This window comes from Schistocerca americana, chromosome 3, assembly GCF_021461395.2.
Source record: "Schistocerca americana isolate TAMUIC-IGC-003095 chromosome 3, iqSchAmer2.1, whole genome shotgun sequence".
NCBI lineage: Eukaryota > Metazoa > Arthropoda > Insecta > Orthoptera > Acrididae > Schistocerca > Schistocerca americana.
The window spans coordinates 909,132,723-909,160,448 of NC_060121.1; the positions used below are offsets into that span (position 1 = coordinate 909,132,723).

Sequence of the window (27,726 nt, forward strand, 5' to 3'; positions counted from 1 at the left end):
TAAACCGTTTCTAAATCCAAACTGTACATTTGACAGCAAATTATGTGAATTTAAATGCTCCAGTAACATTGTATATACAACCTTCTCGATAACTTTAGCAAACACCGATGGCATAGAAATAGGTCTATAATTGTCAACATTATCCCTGTCTCCCTTTTCATAAAGTGGCTTCACTACCGAGTACATTAATCGGCCTGCAAAACGAACACTCCTAAAGGAAAAGTTACAGATATGACTAAGTACTGGGCTAACATACATAGAACAATACTTCAGTATTCTGCTAGATACCCCGTCATATCCATGAGAGTTCTTGGTCTTTAGTGATTTAATTATTAACTCAATCTCCCTCTTGTCAATGTCATGGAGGAGCATTTCAGGTAACAGTCTCGGAACACTTTTTTCTACGAGCGCTGTATGATTCCCTGTTGGGACATGGTTTCTATTTAGTTCACCTGCTATATTCAGAAGGTGATTATTAAATACTGTACATATATGCGACTTACAGGGTGTCTAGAAAAGGACTCCCTGATTTAAAAATTAAATATCTCAAAAACAAAGTTCGATTGAGGAATGCAGTAAACGGTATGTTTATTGTGAAAGCTGTAAGAAGTTTATACAGCAGTTTGAAATAATAGTGACAAAAGCTGCTAACAGATGGCGCTGTACGCTGTACAGCTCATATCAGCATACATAAGTGAAATAATCGTATGAAAACAATCTTAGCAAACAATCACGTCACAATGTTTTCAAAATGTTCACCATTAGCACTACAGAGGTGGTGCAAACGAAGAATGAAATTCGCCAATCACATTTCGTAGTGTCTCAACCGAAATGGATTCACATGCCACAGAGATCGCCGATTGAAACTCGTCCAGCGTGGCGGGATGCTTCGGGTAGACCATGTCTTTCACTGTGCCCCACAAAAAAAAAAAGTCACAGGGAGTCAAATCCGGCGAATATGGAGGCCAATCCATGCCTGCACCAGTGAACTTGGGATATTCCAAAGCAATTACTCGATTCCCGAAGTATTCCACAAGAAAGCGAAACCCTTGTTCGGTCCGATGTGGTCTGGCTCCATCTTGCGTAAACCATTCAGTACCTGGTAGATCCTGTAACGTTTGCTGTGTGGCGACAAATTGTTCCAAAATTGCAACGTAACGTGCACCAGTGACCGTTTCTCAAATGAAAAAAGGGCCAATAATGCATCTGCTGCATACTGCAGCCCACACAGTAACTTTAGGACAATACAGGGGTTTCGCTTCACACCAATATGGCTTTTCGGAACCCCAAAATCGCCAGTTCTGCTTATTCACGTATCCATTCAGGTGGAAGTGTGCTTCATCTGTAAACCAGATGCAGCCAACATTAAATCCTTCACTATCAATCATTATGAGCATCTGATTAGCAAAGGCAACCCTTTGTTGCACAGCTTGTACGGGTATGGCCCGATGCGTTTGAATTTTGAATGGAAACATGTGTAGGCTCTTTCTCAGTATTTTAAGCGTGCTGGAACGCTTCAAACCAGTCTCAGATGCAATTCTACGGACGGATGACATTGGATTTCGCTAAATAATTCCAGAAACTGTGGCGATATTTTCAGGCGTAACTGCGGTTTGCTTGCGGCCAACATGCCACACTAGATCATCAGTTACGCTGCCTGTTCGTTGAAATTTTGCGAAGAGCGTACGAATGGTTTTCGCATCGGGTCCTTTTGGAACATTAAATCGTGCGTGAAAACTTCGCCTTGTTGCCGTAGGACTCTCTTCTAACCTGTGGTACTCTAGCACCAGAAAAACGCGTTGTTCAATGGAGTACATGGTTTTAATCTCTTCCTTCGGTACGCTAACCTCCTTTCACTTTTCAATAGTGGAACTGATCGCTCTGGGCTTCGGATCACTATTTATACTAGGCATTACGTATGGCGATTACAGCGCCATCTGTTAGCAGCTTTTGTAACTATCATTTCAAACTGCTGTATAAACTTCTTACAGCTTTCACAATAAACATACCGTTTACTGCATTCCTCTATCGATCTTTGTTTTCGGGATATTTAATTTTGAAATCAGGGAGTCCTTTTCTGGACACCCTGTATCAGTAACACGGACATTCCCACTACGCACTGATTCTATATCCTCAACCTGTCTCTGCAGACCAGCCACTTCCTTTACGACTGACCATATGGTTTTAATTTTATCCTGAGACTTAGCTATTCTATCTGCATACCACATACTTTTTGCCTTCCTAATTACTTTTTTAAGCACCTTACAATACTGTTAGTAATGGGCTGCTGCATTTAGATTTTGACTGTTTCTAACGTTTTGATATAATTGCCAGTTTGTTCTACAAGATATTCTTATCCCTCTAGTCAGCCACCCAGGCTGCCTGCTTGTGCTAGTACCCTGTTTTGTACATTCTAACGGAAAGCAACTTTCAAAGAGCACGAGAAAAGTCTTGAGGAAAGCATTATATTTATCGTCTAATGTATCAGCACTATAAACGTCTTGCCACTCTTGTTCCTTGATAAGGTTTACAAAGGTCTCTAGAGCAACTGGATCAGCTTTCCTAAAGAAGTTGGTAACTATATTTAACATGTGTTACAGCACAAAAATCTTTTAGAGTAAAACTTGTGCATCATGATCTGAAAGGCCATTCACTTATTTGCTTACAGAATGCCCTTCTAGTAATGAGGAATAAACAAAAATTTTGTCTATGGTTGATCTACTGTTCCCATGCACTCTCGTTGGAAAGAATACGGTTTGCATAAGATTATATGAATTAAAGAGGTCTACCAGCATCCTTTTCCTTGCACAGTCACTTATACAATTAATATTGAAGGCACCACATATAACTAACTTTTTATATTTCCTATAAAGTGAACCAAGAACCTCCTCTAGCTATGGCAAAAATGTTGTGAAATCGGAGTCTGGGGATCTATAAATAACATCAGTTAGAAGTTTAACTCCACTAAATTTAACCACACCTGCACAACATTCAAACGCCTTTTCAGTGCAGTACTTTGAAACATCAATTGACTCAAATGGGATACCGTTTTTCACCTACATGACTACTCCCCCATACCGCAAAGAGCTCCTAGAAAAGTTGCCAGCCAACCTGTATCCTGATAAAGGATGCCTCTGAATTATCTCCTTATTTAAGAAGTGTTTAGATATAATAAAAATTTCAGAGTCAACATCTATAAGCAGTTCACTAACTTTATCTCTAATACCTTGTATATTTTGATGAAATATACTAATTCCCTCGTTACTCGGATACCTAAGCTTTGTCGAAAGTGGTTTCTTTGTTAGAGAGACTTCCCTTAAGCAGGAATACCTATCAGCTGACTTCAGTCTAAAAAAGGTACAGCTCTAACACCCACAACTACCGGAATTTTCCCATGAGTGATCCCACCACCCCCACCTATTCTGTCACTTATAAATATTGCCAACCTCCCCATTTAACACCTGTTGAGGTGCAGGCCATGTCTAGTGAAACCCGTCCTGCTGATAGACTCCACCGACACCATTGAAATATGACTCATGCCTTCTGTCATCAGCGCACCCCCAAGTCTCATGTCATTACGTTTGATAGCTGTAATCCCACAATCACTACCTGATCCTCTTTAGTAAAATCCCTACATAACCCCCCTATGTTAACAGTCACCTGAGCCAATCCTGCGTTATGCTTCACAATGCTGGTGACCTGGCACTCACTCCCCAACACTTCCTGCAACCGCTGGCCTACACCTCTACCATGAGAACTACCTAACAGGAGAACCTTCTTCTTTCTCTTAGACTTTGCAACTGTCCTAGCCACCGTAACTGCTGAGGTCTGCGGCATACTTCTTACATCTACAGCTACTAGAGATTCCTCTCCACTAGACTCTGACAGTTGGTCATATCTATTGCAAACACCAATAGTAAAATTATCTTAAAATCTCCTTCTCCTAGCAGATCTCTTGCTAACAGCCAGCTCCCATTCCCCAACCCCCTTCTCCCTCCTCATCCTATCTAGCTCCTCCTGTGCGTTTTTCAACTGCACCTGAAGGGCACAGATCTTGCGCTCCTGCTCCTCTATCAACTTACTCTTGCTACGTAACCTGCAGTTCCAGGAGAGGATCTCACCAGAATGCCCACTGCGTTCCCCCCAGTGAAAATACTTCGAACAAGTCTCACACCGCAATCCACTACTCACGAACCTATGGTAAAGCCCACACTTCTCACTCATGGTAAAATTTTACAGTTATTGAAACAAGAAAACTACTTTATCGAAGTTCCGCTAGTACCATAAGAAGATTTTAAAAAGCTGACTACAATAATCACAAAATTACTCTGCAAGGGAAGTTACTACTTTTATTAACAGTATTAATAAACAGCAAATGAGAATATAACAAAAGACTAACACAGAAAAAAAATCAAACGTCTCATGACACAGTAACGAAACTGAAAACAGTTCACAAAAATTTCTTCTGAAATTATTTCACCAGAAAACACCAAGAATACCGGTTGAAGACTACTAAAGTTCCTAAATAAACCACTATACACAAACAATTAATTAGAACTTAGCTGTCGATGCGCCGCTGCAGCTGCAACTGGTCAGCGCGGAATGTAAACACAGGTAAGAGGTTAAGTTGCTCGATACGAAACACTCACAAATATCAGGTCACAACACAAGAAAGGCGGAGGTGAATGAAGAAACCACTAATAAGTCACTTATATAGTAAATATTACCACAAAAACCGTTAAAATATGTATCTGAAACCTAAAAATATATGAAAACTTAGAGAACGATCACCCACGTAGTCACGCGCTTATCACGTCACATGATGATTCCTAGATAGTTTTGTTAGTTGAATTTTTGGAAGCCATCTTATAATTGTGTTCTTCGCCAAAACACGAATTAGGAGGGATATTCTTCGCAGGAATGGCTGAAATCAATCTAGCAAATGTCACTCGGCTCAGGACTTCAGTTTATTCTGATCTCTCTCTTTCTAAAGCACTACCACACCCATCCTGTCGCAGGGTAGCCACAGGTAATTATAACAACCAAGCATATTTCTCAGATACACCAATTTCTACAAGTAAATAGACAAAAAAATTAATTTTCAGAGTATAATGTGATCTATTTAACAGGGGCGAGACAGAGAAAAAAAATTCTTTGCAGGAATTAACAATACGTGATACATCGATATCCCAAGTTAATAATCTGAAAAATGTCTTCCACATGGAAGAAAGTTCATGCTGATTTTAATTATCGTACCTTACTAAGATCGTTGAGTGACAAATATTCGGGAGCAGATACGTAGATGGAAGGCCGATTAAGCATAACTGCCTCTTGGGCAGTATTCATCACGTTGCCGAAGGAACCGCCGTTGTCAGGTGAGACAAAAACAGGGTGCAGACCAGTAACTGGGTATCTCATCGGGAAACCATGTTGCGGACTCGTGACAACGGAACTCAGAACAGGATACGTGGAAGGGACGCCAACATCGGAAAGGAAGCAGAGTACAGATGAACTAAATGGAAAACTTAAGTCCCCACTGCTGACGGGAAGGCTGCTAGGTGAAGTGTAAATGGGTAACTGGGTAGACTTGGCGGTGTGGAACGGGTAATAAGGATTCGGATAGACAGGTAGGTTGCTAGATGCAACGCCGATGAGGGATCTGTCCTGAAGGTCTCCACTTCCGGATGTCTTCACGTTTGATACCTGCGGCGTCGCACTGGGCACATCATCAAGGATGTTAGGTCTGGCTGCAGCAACTGCGAACAATGCCAGCAGGATTCTCTGTGAAAAAAAAAAAAAATACAATTTGCTTCATTAATCTCGATGAACTTAAAAGTCTCCAAGTACACTGCCATCACGCATTACTGTTGCCATCTGTCCTTACTGTACAAAGGGGAGGCAACTAGTAACTACTGCGTTCTTGTAACTGGTCGTGATTACTGCCGACTGAATCCATTCCATGGACACATGTAGTCCAAACACACACAGTCACGTACAAGCCAAATTATTCGCGCAAAAACACATAAACACTCACACACACACACAAACACACACACACACACACACACACACACCCATGCGCACTCTCGCACAGTAAGAAGTATGCAGCTCTGTTTAAACTAATAACTGTTAATTTAAAACTGAATCAACGATTTACTATTGACGACTTTACTACATCAGGAAGCGTATAATCATTAGATTATTATATCAATGATGTCGGAATTTTGAAACGTGTAAAAATTGTTTGAAATGCTGTAATTAGGTACAGCCAACATAAATTTCAAAGAGGAATATTGGGGTATGAAAGTAAAGCCAATAACACACGGCATTCTTAGCACTGCGTCTGTTGATAAATTTAATTAAAATAGTTTACTGCTTCACTCACTCGTTTATTGTACCACTAAGGTTAGGATGTTTCACACTATCGTGTTCCGGAATGTTGTTGTGGTCTTCAGTCCTGAGACTGGTTTGATGCAGCTCTCCATGCTACTCTATCCTGTGCAAGCTTCTTCATCTCCCAGTACCTACTGCAACCTACATCCTTCTTAATCTGCTTAGTGTATTCATCTCTTGGTCTCCCTCTACGATTTTTACCCTCCACGCTGCCCTCCAATACTAAATTGGTGATCCCTTGATGCCTCAGAACATGTCCTACCAACCGATCTCTTCTTCTGGTCAAGTTGTGCCACAAACTTCTCTTCTCCCCAATCCTATTCAATACTTCCTCATTAGTTATGTGATCTACCCATCTAATCTTCAGCATTCTTCTGTAGCACCACATTTCGAAAGCTTCTATTCTCTTCTTGTTCAAACTATTTATCGACCACGTTTCACTTCCATACATGGCTACACTCCATACAAATACTTTCAGAAATGAATTCCTGACACTTAAATCTATACTCGATGTTAACAAATTTCTCTTCTTCAGAAAAACTTTCCTTGCCATTGCCAGTCTACATTTTATATCCTCTCTACTTCGACCATCATGAGTTATTTTGCTCCCCAAATAGCAAAACTCCTTTACTACTTTAAGTGTCTCATTTCCTAATCTAATTCCCTCAGCATCACCCGACTTAATTAGACTACATTTCATTATCCTTGTTTTGTTTTTATTGATATTCATCTTATATCCTCCTTTCAAGACACTGTCCATTCCATTCAACTGCTCTTCCAAGTCCTTTACTGTCTCTGACAGAATTACAATGTCATCGGCGAACCTCAAAGTTTTTATTTCTTCTCCATGAATTTTAATACCTACTCCGAATTTTTCTTTTGTTTCCTTTACTGCTTGCTCAATATACAGATTGAACAACATCGGGGAGAGGCTACAACCCTGTCTTACTCCCTTCCCAACCACTGCTTCCCTTTCATGTCCCTTGACTCTTATAACTGCCATCTGGTTTCTGTACAAATTGTAAATAGCCTTTCGCTACCTGTATTTTACCCCTGCCACCTTTAGAATTTGAAAGAGAGTATTCCAGTCAACATTGTCAAAAGCTTTCTCCGCATGCAGCTAGCTTCCGGAATGTAGCAACAAATATTTCGATATTATCTGTAAATCTAAATTAGTGTTCTCAACGATCCTTTACCTTCGGAGCTATTAATGCAGCAGTAGGCTGTGACTGGCAGTAAATGGCTTCTTAAGTGCAGCAAGATTGAGAACATCCTGTACCGTCTATAACCAATGTATAAAACGTGAGGGAAAATATAAGCGAATTAAATTAGCAGCTGTATCTCTGTTGGGTAGTGACATTACAGAAAATAACATATAGTAGAAATGAACATGTTACGAAAAAGTGTGATCAGGAAGACACTCTGCCTTAACGAAACTGCACCAGGTGTGAAAATGTTCAGCTAAGCCGATGGTGTCTTCAAGACCCAGAGTATCTCTACGTTAAGGATAAATTTACTTCTTCGGACAATCTCGCGTTTTTTGTACGCTGATGAAATTACTGCCCAAAGTAGGAATAGGAAAGTTTATTTTAATAACGAGATACATGGGAAATGAGCCGCTACTGAATTTATTAATTGTAAGTTTGTGACCTACTGATGCAGTCATATCAGAAAGAAACAAATACGCAGCTGAAATTGAGATATTACACAACTGCGCAAGGTACTCACCAGAGTCCTCATGTTTGCTGACGAAGTGTAACGATGTTGTTCTGCGCCGCTGAGCCGCTGACCTGAGGGCTTAAATAGTCGTGGACGGGGATGGCGCACTGCCCGGTGCACCATTATCTCTCACGTCCTGGTTCCTCTTTATCTCGTTCACAGCTAGGTCTACGCAATCTGTAGTTTCGCACATGAGCTGATAAGCTACGTTTCCCCACGCTCGTATGGCAGAAATCTGCACGTATAAGTGATAAGTCTCTGACATCAGAGTTTCAATTCATCTGTTAACTTCGTCACATAACTCTCCCTACCTCATTCGCTATTAGTGTTATGAACTCCGAGTGCTTCCACTCACCGGAGAAATAATCAGCTAAATGTGTTCGTCGTTTATTCATAGATTACAGAACACCGCCTGTCTGCTTTGTTTTGCAGTTCTTTACTTTTGTCAGTACAGATATACAGCAATATGATACGTCGCTTTCTTAAGTCCGTATTTTCCGCTCTTAACTTTCTTGTTGACTATCTGATTTACTATAGGAATGAGTGAGGTGGCATTAGCTATATGACTCGTTTCTTAGTGAATCAGATTTAAATAGGCCGTCATCTTGATTTACGTCTTAGCTGTTCTCTTAAATCATTCTCTTCAATTGAAAGGGACTCTCCGCTTCTTTCCCGTCAATAACTTTCTCTCTTACTATGAAACTGCGATCTGTTTCACCAGTTTCCCAAACAAGCTACTAATCGTAGTGGTTCAGAGCTTGGCGGTCCGGAGTATTAATGCAAATAGATGGCTGTAACCCAGGCATTATTATGGTATGAAGACAGTAAGTATGATGAGCCCTGATGGCCTGAAACTTTCATTATAGCAGAACACACTCATTCCGCTAACGACTGTATTAATTCTTTAGATAACAGCATATACAGTGTATCTCCAGAGCCTTAGCGTCAAGCCGAGACGCAGTAGCTGATCCAGTGCTGAGTTTCGCTTCGCGTTACGCACGGTTGAAAACGAATGTTTGAGGAGGTGCTGGGTCTTGATTGTGACAGAAACTTTGGAATTATTGAGTGCAGTAGAAAAACTTCAGAAAGGGGTATTTACGTTCCTCAAGACTGGATTGATGTAATCACCAAGGCATCAAGACGTTTAGAGGAAGTGAAAGTGGGTGACAAGGATTTTGTCACACTAGACGTGATAGAATCATTTTTTCTCAAATCTGTATAGGGAATTCAGAAAATACAGTGGTTGCACTTCAAAAAAGATGAACCATGGATATTGTTTTACAAATGTATCTTCAACGAAGATTTTGAATTCTACACCTACAATATGAAAGCAAAAAGCATTGGAAGATATGTTCAGATACTCCGAAGACTAACTCACAGAACAACTCCGCCAAAAATTAAGGAAAAAAAGTACAAAGACTTACTGAACCGTCTACCATTTGTGCCTCCTGTGCATCATAGTTTTTACACAGAACTCAGTTCTGCAGTCCCTCCACAAGAAGAAAGAAATCGATTAATCCTGCAGAGGAAAACCACAAGAGAAACTAATAAGTGTCGGTCCTTGTCAACACCACGTGCAGCACGCGATCAAGAACAGTCGATAATAGTGAGTGATAACTCGAAAGATGAAAATGACATTATTTTTGACAGTGATTCAAATTAAGAATGCAGTAGTAGAAGAAAATTATTATAGTTGTTTCCATTACTTTCCTAAATTTATTTTTTTTAATCAAAAGGAAAGATTAGGCATTTTCAGTTTTTCTATAATTTGCAAAGAAACATTTTTCTAGATTTTTCAACATTAATTATTACTGTATTTAATGTGCATTATGTATTATGATTCATAATAAACTAAATAATTTGAAAATACTTTTAATATTTCTTTGAGATCATACCTGTCTAACTCTCACTTGAAAGCCAAGGGGTACAAATTATCAATGACAATTGTTAAATGACTAATTATTTTGGTGTAGATATATGAGGGACACAAACATAAAACTATATCTTCAAATGATATGCAATTATGTTTTCTATATTTATGTCCTAGAATTAACTATTCAACTTTAACTTTAAACTTTATTATCTCAAAACTAACTTTTTGTCTCTTGTGCCCCTTGGCCTCTCACCTCCTCATATAATAACAGAAAAATAAGTATACAAACAACATTTTAATATATCAGTATTTTAGTTGGAATAGGTTTTGCCTCCGAAACAAGGCTTCAGTATGACAACTTGTAACGCAACGGCGTTACATTTTCGTTGTCATAGTATGTTGGCAATATCTGAGATTAATGATTATTTCGTTGTGAATATGCGGAGAGTGACATTACAAGATCATCGTAGAAGTATATTGTGAATAGCAGTTTAAGACATTCTTTCGTTGCTATACGCTTACGTACGTAAATCTTTCAAATTTGTGAAGTGTGGTCTCTTCCCGGGGAAACGATAATGTACTATATTGAAAAGAGTGGTACTCAGATAAGATATTGCCCCGCCGTTAGGCCTATGAACTGACGTACTTTTTCCGTGGCCGTTTCAATTTGTGGAACGCCTTTTCTTCAGGAGAGACCAAAGAGACGGTGTAAAGTTAGCAGGTGGGCTGGTTGTTTCCGTTTCCGGCACACCTTTTCTTTTGAATGGGGCGTGCGGTAGCAATCTGAAGTGGGAGAAGTAGCCAGCTAGCAGTGGTTGAGTAAAATGATGGAATGGTGTATTCATCAAAACTTTAATGGGTTTTGCTGACTTTGGTGAAATTTATGGTGGAAGGTGATAATTAGTACTTCTGCAGTAATAAGTCCTCTCACCTAAATTTTAGCTATGGATGCAGGATATTTCCGAGCAAAATTATGGTGATGTAATAAATGTATCATTTTATTTCAAGAATGGTTCCCAAAGTTAGACAATATGCTCTGTCTAAACAATATGAGACGTGAAGGTACGGTGGATGCAAATTTGCACCACATTCTCATCTGCATTGTTCTTCACAGGAGCTACTGACAGTTAATCTCGTAACACACAATGAAATTTTCACTCTTGAGGAGTATGCGCTGATATTAAACTTCCTGTCGGAGTAAACTGTATGTCGGATTGAGACTCGAACTCGGGACCTTTGCCTTTCAGGAGCCAGTATTCTACTGCCGGAGAACGTCTGCGATGTTTGGAAGGGATGAAATGAAGCACTGATGGAAGTAAAACTGTGAGAACAGGTTCTGAATCTTGTACAAACGTTCAAATGTGTGTGGATTCCTAAGCGACCAAACTTCTGAGAGGTCATCGGTCCCTAGACTTACACACTACTTAAACTTATTTAATCTAACTTATGCTAAGAACAACAGACTGTAATATAATAAAAATATTTTAAAAAATTTAAATGAAGGAATTACATTGTCTCGTCTATTGAAAACATTGTATCGTCAAGGTTATTCTGTTGTGAAACGTCGCTATCATTTGTCACTCTGCGACACTCATCTCTGATCTACTTAAACTTTCTGCAGTATGCATGCAATGCGCCTGAACTATTGTTCGATCTCGCAGTTCTAATCCATCTTGGCTGATTGTGTTTTCGCCATCGCTATCAACAATGGGCATATATTTTTCGGTCGTGTTATATGAATTTGCAAAAAATGGAAATTTCACAAAAATGTTAAAAATTTCATACACTAATTATTACGCTTGATAAATGTAAATTACGTAATGTCAAAATCTGTTTTACGCCTATTATGATGCTCAAATAATTGTGTCACAAATCTTGTATGTTTTACTGTCAGTGCGTATCACACTGTAAAATTTCTCTAAATTTTTCGCCAGTAAAATTCAAGGAAGGAAATAATGAGGAAATGGTTTCTATCTACATCAAAAGAGGCGTTACGAAGCATAACCATTCAAACAACTTGCGTAGCCGTCCTACCTTTGCTGCGCCGAATAAAACAGCTTACTACGGAAAATTTTACGTGATCTGGTTCCAATTCTTACTCGTTTCAAAACGTTTCTCCTCGTCTTTTGCCTTTTTGTAATACTTGTTCATCGTCGTGATTCATGCAAACAGAAAATACAGACAATTAGTTTTTATGACGAATAACAATATCATAGAAATTTCTTACGATAACAATACTTAACAAACCCTACTTACAACTGGGATTCTGAAGTCGTGGCACATAGGTCGATTGCAATGAAGAGAGAATATTAGTGCAATTGCATTATTGTGAAATGTTCAACGTGAACAAAATTAAAATTGTGCTATTGTTCATTCACTTTGCCTTGGGTCGTTACTTTTTCTGTGTCCATATATATATCGTCTTCTGAAAACTTCTTCTTCTGTTAATTTTACGAAAATATGACCGCGGACTTCTTTTCCTCCATTTCAATTGTAGATGCAGGCAGCCGACTCCAGGGAACACCAGTAACTCCCAAGATGATACAAAATATGAAGGAATTTTTCTTGACTTGGTTGTATTTCACATTAATAAAAATGCTTAACTCTGTTATTAAGCCGTCTCTTATTCACAAACACATATGATAGAAAAGACTCGTAGCCCATCATGCTTATTTTTTTCATAGTTACACACAACTTCTTCCTGTTTTCTCGATTGATCTGTGTTCAGTTTTTCAAGGCCTATGCACTGTGCCAACTTATAACTAAATCTGAAGGGGGTGTGATGGGGAGGTTCCCTTGTTATGTTTCTGCACTAATTTACAAATGACTTGAACATTCTGCTGGAAAACTAATTTAATTTTTTTTTCTCTTCTGTTATGGGAGTCATTCTTTCGAAATGTGTTGCTACAGAAGAATGCTGAAGATTAGATGGGTAGATCACATAACTAATGAGGAGGTACTGAATAGAATTGGGGAGAAGAGGAGTTTTTGGCACAACTTGACAAGAAGAAGGGACCGGCTGGTAGGACATGTTCTGAGGCATTGGAGGGTAGCGTGGAGGGTCAAAATCATAATCAAGTGATGAATACACTAAGCAGAGTCAGAAGGATGTAGGTTGCAGTAGGTACTGGGAGATGAAGAAGCTTGCACAGGATAGAGTAGCATGGCGAGCTGCATCAAACCAGTCTCAGGACTGAAGACCACAACAACAACACCATGGGAGTCATTAGCCTCAGACCAATCACCAGTATGAGGTGAGAGCCTGGTGGTGAGAGTATATTGGCTTTCTTTGGGGTGCCGGGAGAAAGTCCGGGCCTTTCTTCGTGCCTGGCTGAAAGGAAAACTCTTAACGACTTAATCCAGCCTTCTCGCCATTTTTGAAGCAGCGTTAATTGACTGGCTCTGCAGCATCGATATTTCGAGAACTTCCAGCAACTTCTTATTGTTCAGAGAAAGCCTGAGAGCAACTGATGGCCGCGCTTCTTGAACTGTTCTGGTTAGCTCATCGGCCCTCATTTTTAAGAGATGCTGGGCGTTGGCTAGTTGCTGGCCTTCCATAAACAACGGATCCAGAACAATCACACGGGTGGTAGGGGTGAGGGGAAGGGATGGATTTAAGGGGGGCGGAAGTAGTGAAACTTTTGCGGGCGATGCTTGGAGACAGCAGCAGCCAGTAAGTATACATGTTTCTGATGGATAGTGTTAGCTTCTAAATTGGAATGTACACATGCTGTACAGTGGGGCGATCAGTATGGTAGAAAATTAACACACTTGCGATCGCAGTTTAGACACTTTTATTGTTCCAAGGTCACCGGTTTCAACAGTCTTACGTTCCCATCATCTGATCTTATGCAACTTGCTGTAAAGCAGTCATATTATATTCCATTATATCAAAGCATAACAGGCCCTCCCCCGTGTACATATCTTGATAAAATTCCAGCTGATAAAAGACACACAGCTGGTAAAACGCACACGGATGCAAAAAGCAGACAGTTGGAATTTCGTATCACTCAAGCATGCCGGTGGCGAACATCATATAATCCAGCGACACAGCACTACGCTCATATCTGAGTCCTACGCTCAGTGTAGTGCTGTTCGCCAACTTATTGACGTGTGAAATTGTTGCGGCGAGTGAGGCCGTTGGCTCGCTAACTGATAGAGCTGCTGCATCAACCTCGGACAGGGACAGAAACCGGAAATCTTGTGCGACTTTTTGAACATGAAAAATATTGTCGCTCCTGAGTTCCTCAACAACTGACACCCTTTCAAAAACTCCGCCAAACCGAGGCGGCAGATGAATTGTTGCAGCTATATCACGTCAATCAAAGTGTTTTGCTTAGCTTTCCAGACGAGTGCTCGATGTATCGCTATGACCTCAAGACAAAGGAGAAATACAAGCAATGGAATCAGCTGCATTCACCATGGCAGAAAGTGACGAAGACCTAACATAATCGGAAAAGGAAGAGGCGATGTCTTTCGGTACTATGTAGATTAATACATTATGTGACTGCTGGTCTTGGCCCGTATGGTACGTAACTGCATAAAATCAAGAGACAGGTAAATGATAGCTGGGCCTGCAGAAGTGTGAGCACTCTGAACACACGCTGTGGGTTTGTGCGCTCTTTGAAGGTGAGACACGTATTAGGTGTCAGTCGTTAAGGACGCTGAGTCAAAAATAGCGCTTATAAACGCATAGATATGGTGCACGTTGGGATATACTGCAGCAGCAATATCCAAGGAACACTATACAAATAAAAAAAATACTTACATAAGTAAGTACTACTGGAAACTATTCGAATTATTCCAGGTACTTCTATTTTCATAACCCCTAAGGTGCATAGCGCTGTGTTGCCAAATAAGGAAAAAAATGCGTGCTCATCTGTGATAGTACCCGTTCTTCCAACAAAAAATTCCAGGTAGTCTTGGTTGCAGTAGTCCTAAACTGTGCTACCGCCACTGAGCTGGCTTCTCATACGGCAGCCATGACACAGTACTCAGTAGACGATTGGAGGCAGCAGAACTGCAACTTCCTTATAGCAAAGATACCAATAGCGATACATCTGTGATGCCCTAAACTTATTATCTTGGACAATTCTTTGAAATATCTGGAACAACAGCGCGAGTGAAAGGCAAGAATTCTTGTCATTCTGTTGTGTGTCAGTATTAGCCTGACTGTATCATCTGCTCCTCTTACACTTCATACAGTCTTCCTCTACTTTAGTAACACAGTACTGGCCGCAGAATCCAGAACCACATTGATGTCATTGAAGACATTTGCATATTAAGCTCTCCACATGAAATCAATCCTTGATTGCATTCACTGAAATTGCAAATTTATCAATCTGTATGAGTCAGTTTTTGGATTTTCATCTCGATTGAATAACTTATTACTCTTTTTATTGGTAAGTGCTGTCGCAGCAACCGTATCGTGTTTATAAGGTCGGCGCGTACGTTGGTAGCGTTTTTGTTTTGCCTGTTGGTTTTCTGGTTGCTGTGGATTTATTTATCGAATTCCTATTCATTTGCAGTTCACCAAATTGGTTCAAACGGCTCTAAGCACTATGGGACTTAACATCTGAAGTCATCAGTCCCCTAGACTTAGAACTACTTAAACCTAACTAACGTACGGACATCACACACATCCATGCCCGAGGCAGTATTCGAACCTGCGACCGGACTGAAGCGCCTAGAACAACTCGGCTACAAAGGCCGGCCTGTAGTTCGCCATTGTTACTAATGTTTACTTATTGAAATAGTCAATGTAGCTGTGGACGTTAGAAAATGGAAGGCTAAATTGAGAAATCGGAACGTTTCCTACATATTCTTCTGTTTGAGTTGAGTGGAGCATAGACAGCCAGAAACGTATGCGCCTTGAATGGACATAATGCCATTGGCCAGAGCACGGCAAGTATTTGATTTTTTCATCTTGACGTTGGTGTCTCTCCACGTTTAGGAAGAATTTCGCGGTTTCGTGAAGATCGCTTAAATGCATTAATCCACAATGGTCTACGTCAGCGTACTCGAGAACTTGGAAATGCGGTGAACTGTGATCATGCCACCATGTTGGTACATTTGCATGCAATGGGGAAGGTTCGAAATTCGGGTGTGTGGGTACCGCATGATCTAAGCCAAAATCACAAGAATCAGCAGGTGGGCATATGTGTATCTCTGCTTGCTAGTCATCAATTGGCTCGTAAACTATACCGACCATTCCTATCCCATTCCGTTAGTGGTGACAAGAAATTGTTTTCTATGAGCCCAAACTGAGTAGCAACTCCATATACAAAACCCTGCGCGCATCCACAAAAGAGAATGTTGGGCATGTGGTGTAACAGCGACGGTCTGGTGTACTACGAATTGCTTCCTCGAGGTTTAATTATCACTGCTGACAATTATTGTCAACAACTGAGACGTCTTGCAGACAACGACCAGGAGGACTCCATTAAGTGATGCTACTCTACGACGACGCCCTCCTGCACTCTGCTAGACTGACAGAAACCAGTACACAGATGTTGGGTTGGGAAGTTATTTCGCGCCCACCTTATTCACCTGATCTTGCCCCCACAGATTTTCACCTTTTTCTGTCTCTATCGGACAACATTCAAGAACCTTACTTTCCGGACTCGACTAGTTCCTCGCCTCAAAATCATGTGATTCATACAGTCGCGGAATCGAAAAATTAGCACACTGTATTAAATAAGTAAGCAGTACATATTATTGATAACTAAAATCTATGTTCGCCTTGGTTTGTGTTTATTAAACGCAACGAACTTACGCAGCAATCCAATATTTTGTATCCCACCTGAAAACTGAGGGTAGGACGAATGTAGGAAGCTAGGAGGAGCAGGTGAGGTAGAACACTTGGTACGGCTAATATAAATAGTTTCACTATGTACTTAACTCTGCCTGACTTGAGCACGTAGGTGCAAAGCCGTACAGCAAATCTAACAGCTACTACACTTCTGGCCATTAAAATTGCTACTCCAAGAAGAAATGCAGATGATAAAAGAGTATTCACTGGACAAATACATTATACTAGAACTGACATGTAATTACATTTTCAGGCAATTTGGGTGCATAGATCCTGAGAAATCAGTACCCAGAACAACCACCTCTGGCTGTAATACCGGCCTTGATACGCCTGGGCATTGAGTCAAACAGAGCTTGGATGGCGTGTACAGTACAGCTGCCCATGCAGCTTCAACACGATACCACAGTTCATCAAGAGTAATGACTGGCGAATTGTGGCGAGCCAGTTGCTCGGCCAACATTGACCAGATGTTTCCAATTGGTGAGAGATATGGAGAATGTGCTGGCCAGGGCAGCAGTCGAACATTTTCTGTATCCAGAAAGGCCGTACAGGACCTGCAACATGCGGTCGTGCATTATCCTGCTGAAATGTAGGGTTTCGCAGGGATCGAATGAAAGGTAGAGCCACGGTTCGTAACACATATGAAATGTAGCGTCCACTGTTCAAAGTGCCGTCAATGCGAACAAGAGGTGACCGACACGTGTAACCAATGGCACCCAATACCATCACGCCGGGTGATACGCCAGTATGGCGATGACGAATACACGATTCCAATGTGTGTTCACCGCGATGTCGCCAAACACGGATGCGACCATCACGATGCTGTAAACAGAAACTGGATTCATCCGAAAAAATGACTTTTTGCCATTCGTGCACCCAGGTTCGTAGTTGAGTACACCATCGCAGACGTTCCTGTCAGTGATGCAGCGTCAAGGGTAACCGCAGCCATTGTCTCCGAGCTGATAGTCCATCCTGCTGCAGACGTCGTCGAACTGTTCGTGCAGATGGTTGTTGTCTTGCAAACGTCCCCATCTGTTGACTCAGGGATCGAGACGTGGCTGCACGATCCGTTACAGCTATGCGGATAAGATGCCTCTCATCTCGACTTCTAGTGATACGAGGCCGTTGGGATCCAACACGGCGTTCCGTATTACCCTCCTGAACCCACCGATTCCATATTGTGCTAACAGTCATTGGATCTCGACCAACGCGAGCAGCAATGTCGCGATACGATAAACCGCAATCGTGATAGGCTACAATCCGACCTTTATCAAAGTCGGAAACGAGATGGTACGTACTTCTCCTCCTTACACGAGGCATCACAACAACGTTTCACCAGACAACGCCAGTCAACTGCTGTTTGTGTATGAGAAATAGGTTGGAAACGTTCCTCATGTCAGCATATTGTAGGTGTCGCCACCGGCGCCAACCTTATGTGAATACTATGAAAAGCTAACGTTTTGCATATCACAGCATCTTCTTCCCGTCGGTTAAATTTCGCGTCTGTAGCACGTGATCTTCGTGGTGTAGTAATTTTAATGGCCAGTAGTGTAGTAGTTGGACAAACTATCGTTGAGGTAACAAAGTCAGTTATGCTAGCCCCCTATGAAGTAGAAACAATGTTGCTTGGTCGTCTCCTCGGAATCGAATGGGCTGAATCCGGAGCGACGCTCGTAGAGCTCCACAGCGCCGGCCATAGGGCGCTGTCGTCGGTGTCTCGTAGTGCCAACTTATGAACTTGCGGCTACGCCGTGGCATCATTACTATCGATGCCACACAATATGTAACCACCAACGTACCCTTTCACAAATCGTTTTATCGTGTTTACAATGTAGATAATTATTTCCTTGAAAGTTCTTGATGTCTAGTAAATTAATCGAAAGGTAAAATAAAACATACTTCATTGAGAAATAACAAAATACTTTTATTGTTAACAGTACGAACGAGGGATGTAGACAAAATGTTCATTGCCTATTTTCGGTTATCTCAGCTTCTTGGGAAAGGGGAGAAAGGACTGACTTTACAAACTAGCATCAAGGAGCTGCCAGAACACGAACAGGAACACCGCCAAAGTAGATTATGTTTGGTGAAGGGCTGTTTGGTGCCGCGTCTTGCGTAACAGCGCCGACAGGAAAACCTCCGACAGCCATGGTGTTCGGATACAGGCTGTAAGGAGCGGCAGCATTTCGGAGTGCGATGCGAGACGAGAGGCTGACTGCAGGCTGGCCGAGTGACAGAGGCACAGGTCTGGCCTCGGGGTTCGATTCTCTGCTTACGGACTCGACGGCGTCTGCGGCGGCGTGTGTGGCAGCGGTGGTGGAGGCGGCGGCGCCGACTTGGGCCGTGTTACTCGCTGTGTTGGATGCCGGAGCCTGTACAGATAATACGAGTTTCCGTTAGTGGTGTATTGGGGCTTACCAGCCAAGGTTCTGAGCACTTTGTAGAAGAACTTTGCTGCATATTGATGGTGTTGCTTTAAAATCGGTTGTAAACATTAGAATTGTGTCCAACAGTGATATCATCTATGAAAGCCCTCCTCCCACGACTGGCTCTGTCGGATTTCAACAGTGCTGATGCAAAGTTAGCAACGTATTACAATAGTAAATAACTGTTTTTCCCTGAGACGTTGAAATCTCTTCATTATCTACGATCGAAGCAAAAGAAATGAATTAAAACTTGTACTATGACGGGGACTCGAACCCGAGTCTTCTGGCTTGTTAAACAGAAATGCTAACCAATACACCACCGCAGTACAATGGTCAACATTCCTGCACCAACTACCCAAGTTGATTGCCCTCCCCAACACAAACTTCAGTTCATATCTTCTGCTTATTTCCCTTTACTTTGTCAGTAGTGGCAGTAGTGACGACATAAGTGGAAATAAGCAGAAGAAATGAATTGAAGTTTGTGTTGTGGAGGGCAATCAGCTTGGGAAGTTCGTGCAGCAACATTGGCGATTGTATTGCGGTGGTGTAATGGTTAGCATTTCTACCTAGCAAGCAAAAAGACTCGCCCTCTGTAATAAAAAAAAAAAACTGAGTAAAGGAATCAACGATCAACTTGAACGGATGTCTTGTGAGGTCCGCCCTGACCAAACGGAACGAACTATATCGAACAAAAAAAGTCCCGGCCGTAGAATAAATTTTAATTCATTTCTTCTGCTTCGATCATTATTACATTAAGTTTGATTCAGCGTGGGTGCTCATACTATTCTCTTTATTTGACGTAGAAATCATATCAAAGCCCATATATCCGTGTCACTTTCGTTGCGATAAATACATTGCCCAGTTTCATACGTTTATTTTAACATATAAGTGGTACATGTGACATTTTTATACCACTTAGCGGCTTAAGTTCTAAGCTAAACAAGTCTACTATGTATTTTGCGGGATATCGACAACTTTGTCCACAAGGAATTCGAACTTATATGTGCTTATTGTCGTAAGGACTGGTGATTAATCCACATTCATACTAAAAAAACATAGAAAGTTGGTAACGACGGCAAACATATTAATTACTCACAGGTAGCAAACAACAATACCATCTTTGGAGCAACGGGAATGTTTTCGTAATAGAAAGAAGAGGGTTATACAGTATTTGATCGCGTCGTTGCTTTCGGAGATTCGAACTAAATGCCACAGACTTGTGACACAGCTGCGTGTAACATACAAGATTTAGAGAAGGGAACCGTCCTTCTTACTATCAAGCGAACCATGCTAGCAATTAACTTTTATGATTTTATAAAAAACAAGGAACGTCTTTTCCGGATGACCCGACGGGTATTTGACCCTCCGCACTCTACAATTCTGATCCTGCGTGTAAACAATTCCCCACCTCATTCCCTTTTAGCTCACCGTATCTTCTTCAAGAAAGAGAGCCAAGCAAAATCAAGTATGAATTTTAAAATTACTATTGGTTATTCCAACGTTTGATCACTGGCATAAATTTAAGCCTAATTTACTCATTTGAGCGACATGACTATGCCTAGACACCTTTGTTCACTGCATTTTCTGAAGCCATCATATAATTACAAGCTGCACCCGAACTCTAATTGAGAATGACACTTTTCGTATTCATGGCTGATATCAACAGCGAACGTGTCACAACTCGGTTTAACCTCTGTCTCTTCTGAGTTTTTTCTTTCTAAAACGCTACCAAATCCATCCAGTCGCAGGCCAGCCACAGGTAAGTTTCAAGATACACAAATTTCTACAAATAAATTGAGAAAAAAAATCAGTTTTCAGAGTATAACGTAATCAATATAAAAAGGGCGAGGCAGAGAAATTAAATTCTTTGCAATAATTAATAATACGCGATACATCGATATCCCAGGTTAATAGATCTGTAAAATGTCTTAGTTCCTGTAACGGAGATGCTACTGGGACAGCATCCATAGGGAAGGCAGTTCATCCTGATTTTAAATATCGTACCTCACCAAGATCGTTGAGTGACAGATATTCGGGAGCAAAGACATAGATGGAAGGCCGATTAACCATAACTGCCTCTTGGGCAGTATTCATCACGTTGCTGAAGGAACCGCTGTTGTCAGGTGAGACAAAAACAGTCTGCAAACCAGTAACTGGGTTTCTCATTGGGAAACCATACTGGGGACTCGTTACAACGGAGCTCAGAAATGGATACGTGTATGGGACGCCGACATCGGAAAGGAAACAGAGTGCAGATGTACCAAATGGGAAAGTTGTGTCCCCACTGCGAATGGGAAGGCTGCTAGGTGCAGTGTAAATAGGTAACTGGGTAGTCTTGACGGTGTTGAACGGGTAACAAGGATTCGGATGGACAGGTAGGTTGCTAGATGGAACGCCGATGAGGGATCTGTCCTGAAGGTCTGCACCTCCGCATGTCTTCACATTTGTCTCGTGCGGCGTCGCACTGGACAAATCATCAAGGATGTTAGGTCTCGCTGCAGCTACTGCAAACGCTGCCAGCAGGATCGCCTGCGAAAAAAAAATACACTTGTTTTATAATTCGCATTGAACCTAAAAAATGTCCAAGTACACTGCCATCACCCATACTATTGTCATCTCTCCTGACTGCAAAAAAGAAAGGCAACTAGTGACGCACTGCATTCTTTGAACTTGTCGCCATACTGTTCCAATCCTTCTATGGATTCAAGCACACAGACACATACAGACACGCAGAAACCAACCTATTCAGCCAACCATATACGCACGCGTGCGTACGTACGCGAATACGCGCTGTCTCTCTCTCTCACACACACACATACACAACACACACACACACACACACACACACACACACATACGCACAGTAAGAAGTATGCGGCTCTGTATAAACTAATAACAGTTGATGTAAAACTTTAACAATGGTGTCCTACTGACAGCTTTACCACATCAAGAAGTCCGCTCACGTCTGTTTACATTTTCCACAACATCTGCTTTGTTTACTATTCAAGATGTTCGGCAACTTATTTTCTCATTTATCCTGATTGTAGTTTTCGTCACATCTTGATGGCACCATGCTGGAACTTAAATGAAATATCTAAAACAGCGTAACATTTACCGTATTTACGCGAATCTAGTGCAGATGCCGGCCGGAGTGGCCGAGCTGTTCTAGGCGCTACAGTCTGGAACCGCGCTACCGCTACGGTCGCAGGTTCGAATCCTGCCTCGGGTGTGGATGTGTGTGATGTACTTAGGTTGGTTAGGTTTAAGTAGTTCTAAGTTCTAGCGGACTGATGATCTTAGATGTTAAGTCCCATAGTGATCAGAGCCATTTTATTCTAGTGCAGACTTTTTTTTGCTATACGAAGTACACAAAATTGGGACGCGCATAAGATTCGATTGCGCATCGAATACAAGCTTGAACCGTTCAACGGTATTTATTACCCTTTGTGATACGAAGCGGCAACACATTTATTAAACTCTAGCAAGAAAATATAGGAACGGGATCGGTAAATTAAATAAAGGAAGATTCTGTTTGCAGGCGTTACAACAAAATCCGTTACTGCCACGATTCGAAATTTTCTTTAGTCGTCGGTTCAAATTTTTTTTAATCGTTGAAATTTAGGTAGGGTCCCGTACATTATAACGCATTGTTGTACTTCTCAACCTCATTTCATTATTGTTGGCCTACTACAGTACTTCGCATTGTGTTGGCATTAGGTAGTGACGAAATGGAATGCAAGCAGAGAGGAATATGGATGAAGCTACTTTCAAGCGTAAAGTAATTCTTTTTTCTGAAAAATATCGTAACAGAAGGGCAGGAAGAGGGTTCAATGTAGGTGAGAGTAACATTCGCTTATGGAAGAAACAGAAATTTTGATTATTTGCAACTATCACTAGTAGAAAGAAATTTACTGGAGCTCGCAGAGGAAGACATCCTGACGTTGAAGTAAATGTTTTGGAATTCGTCCCAGAAAGGAGGAACAATGGACAACCTGTGACAAGTAACACCATAATAAAGAAAGCAAAAGAGGTGGTATCAACTGTTAATATACCGAAGCAAGAGTTTAAGGGCAGCCGTGGATGGATTGAACGCTTTATGAAACGAGCGGGCCACGCCATACAACAATATGCCAAAAGCTACCACAGGATTTTGAGAAGAAACTTCAAGAATTACAGCGGTATGTTATTACACTTCGGAAAGACAAGAATTTATCGATGGGCCAAATAGGCAACGCTGATGAGATTCCAATTTCGTTTGATATGCCACATAATTGCACGATTGACGAGAAGAGTACAAAAGAAGTTACCATCAAAACGTGGGGTGGGTGTGGAAAACAGCGCGTAACAGTAATGCTGGAAATCACAGAAGATGGGAACAAACCTCCCCCTTTTTTAATCTTCAAGCGAAAAACATGCCCCAAGACTCCAAAAAATAAAAAGCTACTCCCTGATGACGTCATTATTCGGAGTCAAGAGAAGGGACGGATGACTGAAACTTTGATGCTTGACTGGCTCCAAAACGTATGGGAACTCCGTCCTGGTGGACTTTCCAAGCAACGATCAATGATTTGTGTTGATGCATTTCGTGGTCATCTCACTGACGACGTATGAAAGGAGATCCCAGTCTACTCAGTGACCTTGTTATTATTCATGGAGGAATGACTTCTGTATTACAACTCCTGAGCGTTAGTATAAATAAACCTTTCAAAGGTTACCTTCAGGAACAGTACGAAAAATAATGTTGCGAACCAAATCGTGAACTGACTCCGACAGGAAACATTAAGCGTGCCGCACCCTACATTATGGCTCACTGAGTTTCTGCTGCCTGGAAACGCATCGAAGCACCAATGATCGTAAAATCATTCAGGAAATGCTCTGTTTCAAATACTCTAGATGGTAGTGAAAATGATGTCCTCTGGAACGACACCGAGGATGATGTAGACTCTTCCGAGCGTTGCAATAATGATGACATTAGTGAATAATGATGAGTAAAGCTTGTCGTTTACAGTATGTTTCTTTGTGTGTCATGTAGGTAATCAAGTTAGGCGATCTCTTTTAATAGAGAAAATATCACTTATTACCGTAATGAGTAACTTAATAAATTATTGTGGTTTTTATAGTTCATGTATACATTCCTATTGTTTGAAATAAAGTTAGCATTATAAAACCAATGTCAGCAATACAGAAATACCTTACCAGCGATGCGCCAAAATTCCTTCTTTTTACTAATTTAATTTTTTTAAATGTTGTGCGCATTTCATTCGATGGCGCATTAGATTCGCGTAAATACGATATTTGCCATACATTCCCTCCATCGGCCTTTTTGTAATTATGTCAATGTAGTCGGACTGTGGAAACGTTTATGATATTTTTCCAAACGTTATAATTAGATATAAGTATCAAATTTAAGAGAGGAATACTAACGTATGAAGATATGGTCAATAAAGGACGGCATCATGGGCAATGCGACTGTTGATAAATGTAAATAGAACAGTTTACTGCTTCGATCACTCATTGGTTTTATCACTGGCGATTCCATGGTTGGCAGTATCGTTCCAATGGCTCTCAGCACTATGGGACTTAACTTTTGAGGTCCTCAGTCCCCTAGAACTTAGAACTACTTACACCTAACTAACCTAAGGACGTCACACACATCCATGCCCGAGGCAGGACTCGAACCTGCGACCGTAGCGGTCGTGCGGTTCCAGAAGTTAGCGCCTAGAACCGCTCGGCCATCTCGGCCGGCTGACAGTATCGTGTTCAGGAATGTAACGTCACATTATTTATACATCTAAGTGAGGGAAAGTATAAGTGAATTACTGTAGTGGTTGCACCTCCTGGGTAGTGAAATCACTGAAAATCAGTCGTAGAAATGAACGATTTAGGAAAAAGTGCGTTCAGTAAGATATTATGCCTTAATGAAACTGCTCCAAGTGTAATAATACTACAGAGGTGCCGATAGTGTCGTCAGAAGCAAGCGTACCTCTACGTTAAAAATAAATTGACTTCTTCAGATATCCTCGTCTGTTCTGTACGCTGATGATATTGCTGACCAAATGCACATACCAAAGTTTATTTTAATGCGAGATACGTTGGAAATAAGACATTGCTCAATAAGAAACTGGTAATTTTGTGACTTACTGAGGCAGCCAAACAAGAAAGAAACAAATAATCAACTGAAATTAAGATATTGCTCAACAGTAGAAGTTACTCACCAGGCCCCTCATTTCTGCTGCTGAAGTGTACCGAATGGGTTCTGTGCCGCTGAGACGCTGACCGGAGGGCTTAAATAGTTGTGGACAGGGATGGCGTATTGACCAGTGGGTTATTATCTCTCACATTCCGGCTCCTCTTGATCACGGTCACAACCAGGGCTAAGCAGTCTTCAGTTCCGCTTACGAACTGATAAGCTACGTTCCCTCACGCTCGTATGACAGAAATCTGCACGTCTAAGTGATAGGCATCTGACTTCAGCGTTCCATTCATCTGTTTACTTCGTCAGACAACTCTGCCTGTCTCATTCTGTCTTAGCTTTACGGACTACGAGTGCTTCCACACACCGGAGAAATAACCAGCTAAATGTGTTCGTCGTTTCTTCATTGATCACGTAACGTCCGCCTGTCTCCTTTACTCTACAGCTCTTTACTTTTATAGTCCAGATATACACAAATATGATACGCCACTTTATTTAGTTAGTATTTTCTGGTCTTAACTTTTTTGTGGAGTATCGGACCGCGTGAGGCGGCGTTAGTTACATGTCTCATTTCCGGGAGAATCACATTTAAACATACCGGCGAGTCATCTTCATTTACGTCATTCATGTTCGCCTAAATCACTCCCGTCAATTGAAAGGGATGCTCTGTGTCGTCTTTCCCGTTCAGAACTTTCTCTGTTGCAATGAAATTGCAATTCCTTTCACTAGTTCCCTAAACTAGCTACAAATCGTAGTATTTTTCGGAAAGGTCGCTCAAACCCACTGCTTTCTAAGTTCTAAAGAGAAGAAGTAAGATGTGTCCTGGCGGCCTAAGGCTTCCATTATAAGAGGACGCACACGTTCGACTAATGATTGCGTCAGTACAATAGAGAACGGCATATAGAGTGTGCCGAGTTGAACTCACGAGGGCATAAGTCAGGTGGTATAGCACTCAGCAGCCCCATCAGTCAAACAAATCAGTAACAGTTTGCACTGTACGTGCTTGAGCATTGTCCTGCAAAATGATGGTCAGGTCCTGCAGAAAGTGTCATCACTTATGTCTCTATGCTGTTCATTTTTGGAACACAACCTACGACCAGCTTAGAGACAGAAGTAATGACAGTTCCTGCAGGACCTGACGTGACCATCATTTTGCAGAACAATGCTCAAGTACGTACAGTGCAAGCTGTTACTGATTTCTTTGACTGATGGGGCTGCTAAATGCTATTCACCTACTGCACTCCAATGACTTTAGCCCTCGTGAGTACAACTCGATTTCTAAACTGAAGGAAACACTTCACAGCATTCGCTTCAGAACTGCTACAAATTCGTCGGGCAATAGACCACGCCGCTCGAACTGTCAACACAACTGGCACTGCTAAGAGTATCCTAAGACTTCCACATCGCTGGCAACGTGCTATACACAATGCTAGTAAGTCAGTAAAACTTTGAAACGCGTATCTATTTTGTACGAGCTGTAAATAAATAGTTGCCTCTATTAAAGTTCCAACCCTTGTATTTGATCCCAAATACGATTTACGTCTTTTATAATTGCTTCAAAAGGCAGATGAATATTTCGTATTAACTAGCCTGAGTACAATGTTTAATAAATGCGATTAAATGTTGGTTGAGTCGCTAATGATGTTCAGTACACTGTTCACTCAGTCCTTCCGATACCAAGGCAACCAGGCACGCAAGCCATGTACCACTTTGACGACGAAAACTGTGGTGATTGTCCTCTTGTATTCGTATTAATTCGTAGTTAATAGTCAAACTGTAACGTTCTCATTTGAAGTTCGTATATTTACTTTGAATGAATCCTGTCTCGAGATTATTGTTTGTGAAGTTGAAAAGTAATTGAATTTAATGCTATATTCGTGTGGCTCAATTACTTGAGAAAGTGCCGATACAAATCTTTGATGGATCACATTGTAACAGTACTTGATATAATTTATTTGCTTTGTTTCTCAAGACTGAAGTAAATTCATCCTGGGAGAAATAATTAACATCATTTCTATATCATAAGTTTCTTAGAGGGATTGTTTAAAAAGGAGTTAATTTTTTTCCCCTCAGAACTGGAGCCCGGTATTAAAAGGCGTGCTTATTTATCATTGCTAGCAAGTTCTCTGCATAAGTTGGTACTGGTTCCTACTCTATGGTAAATACTGACACCGTGTTTTAGTGCGAAACTTTACATGTACAAACTGTAGTTATAAGCGAGGAATGATGTGAAATGATAGACGTCGTTTCTGGATAGAACGACACTCCAGTTTTGCATTAAATGCCCGAGAATGAAAACCGTAACCTAAAC

The 27,726-nt window shown here is 41.2% G+C and overlaps 1 protein-coding gene across 1 annotated transcript in view; it reads right to left on the minus strand.

Annotated features, from left to right (window-relative positions):
- LOC124606508 (uncharacterized protein PB18E9.04c-like) overlaps nt 1–27,726 on the minus strand; it is a 128,340-nt gene that overhangs the window by 25,599 nt on the left and 75,015 nt on the right. The window contains exons 5-6 of the mRNA XM_047138492.1: nt 21,227–21,751; nt 5,704–5,781 (exon numbers count right to left, since the gene is read on the minus strand). Coding sequence (XP_046994448.1) covers nt 5,704–5,781; nt 21,227–21,751 — 603 coding nt within the window. The remainder of the gene's footprint in view (nt 1–5,703; nt 5,782–21,226; nt 21,752–27,726) is intronic.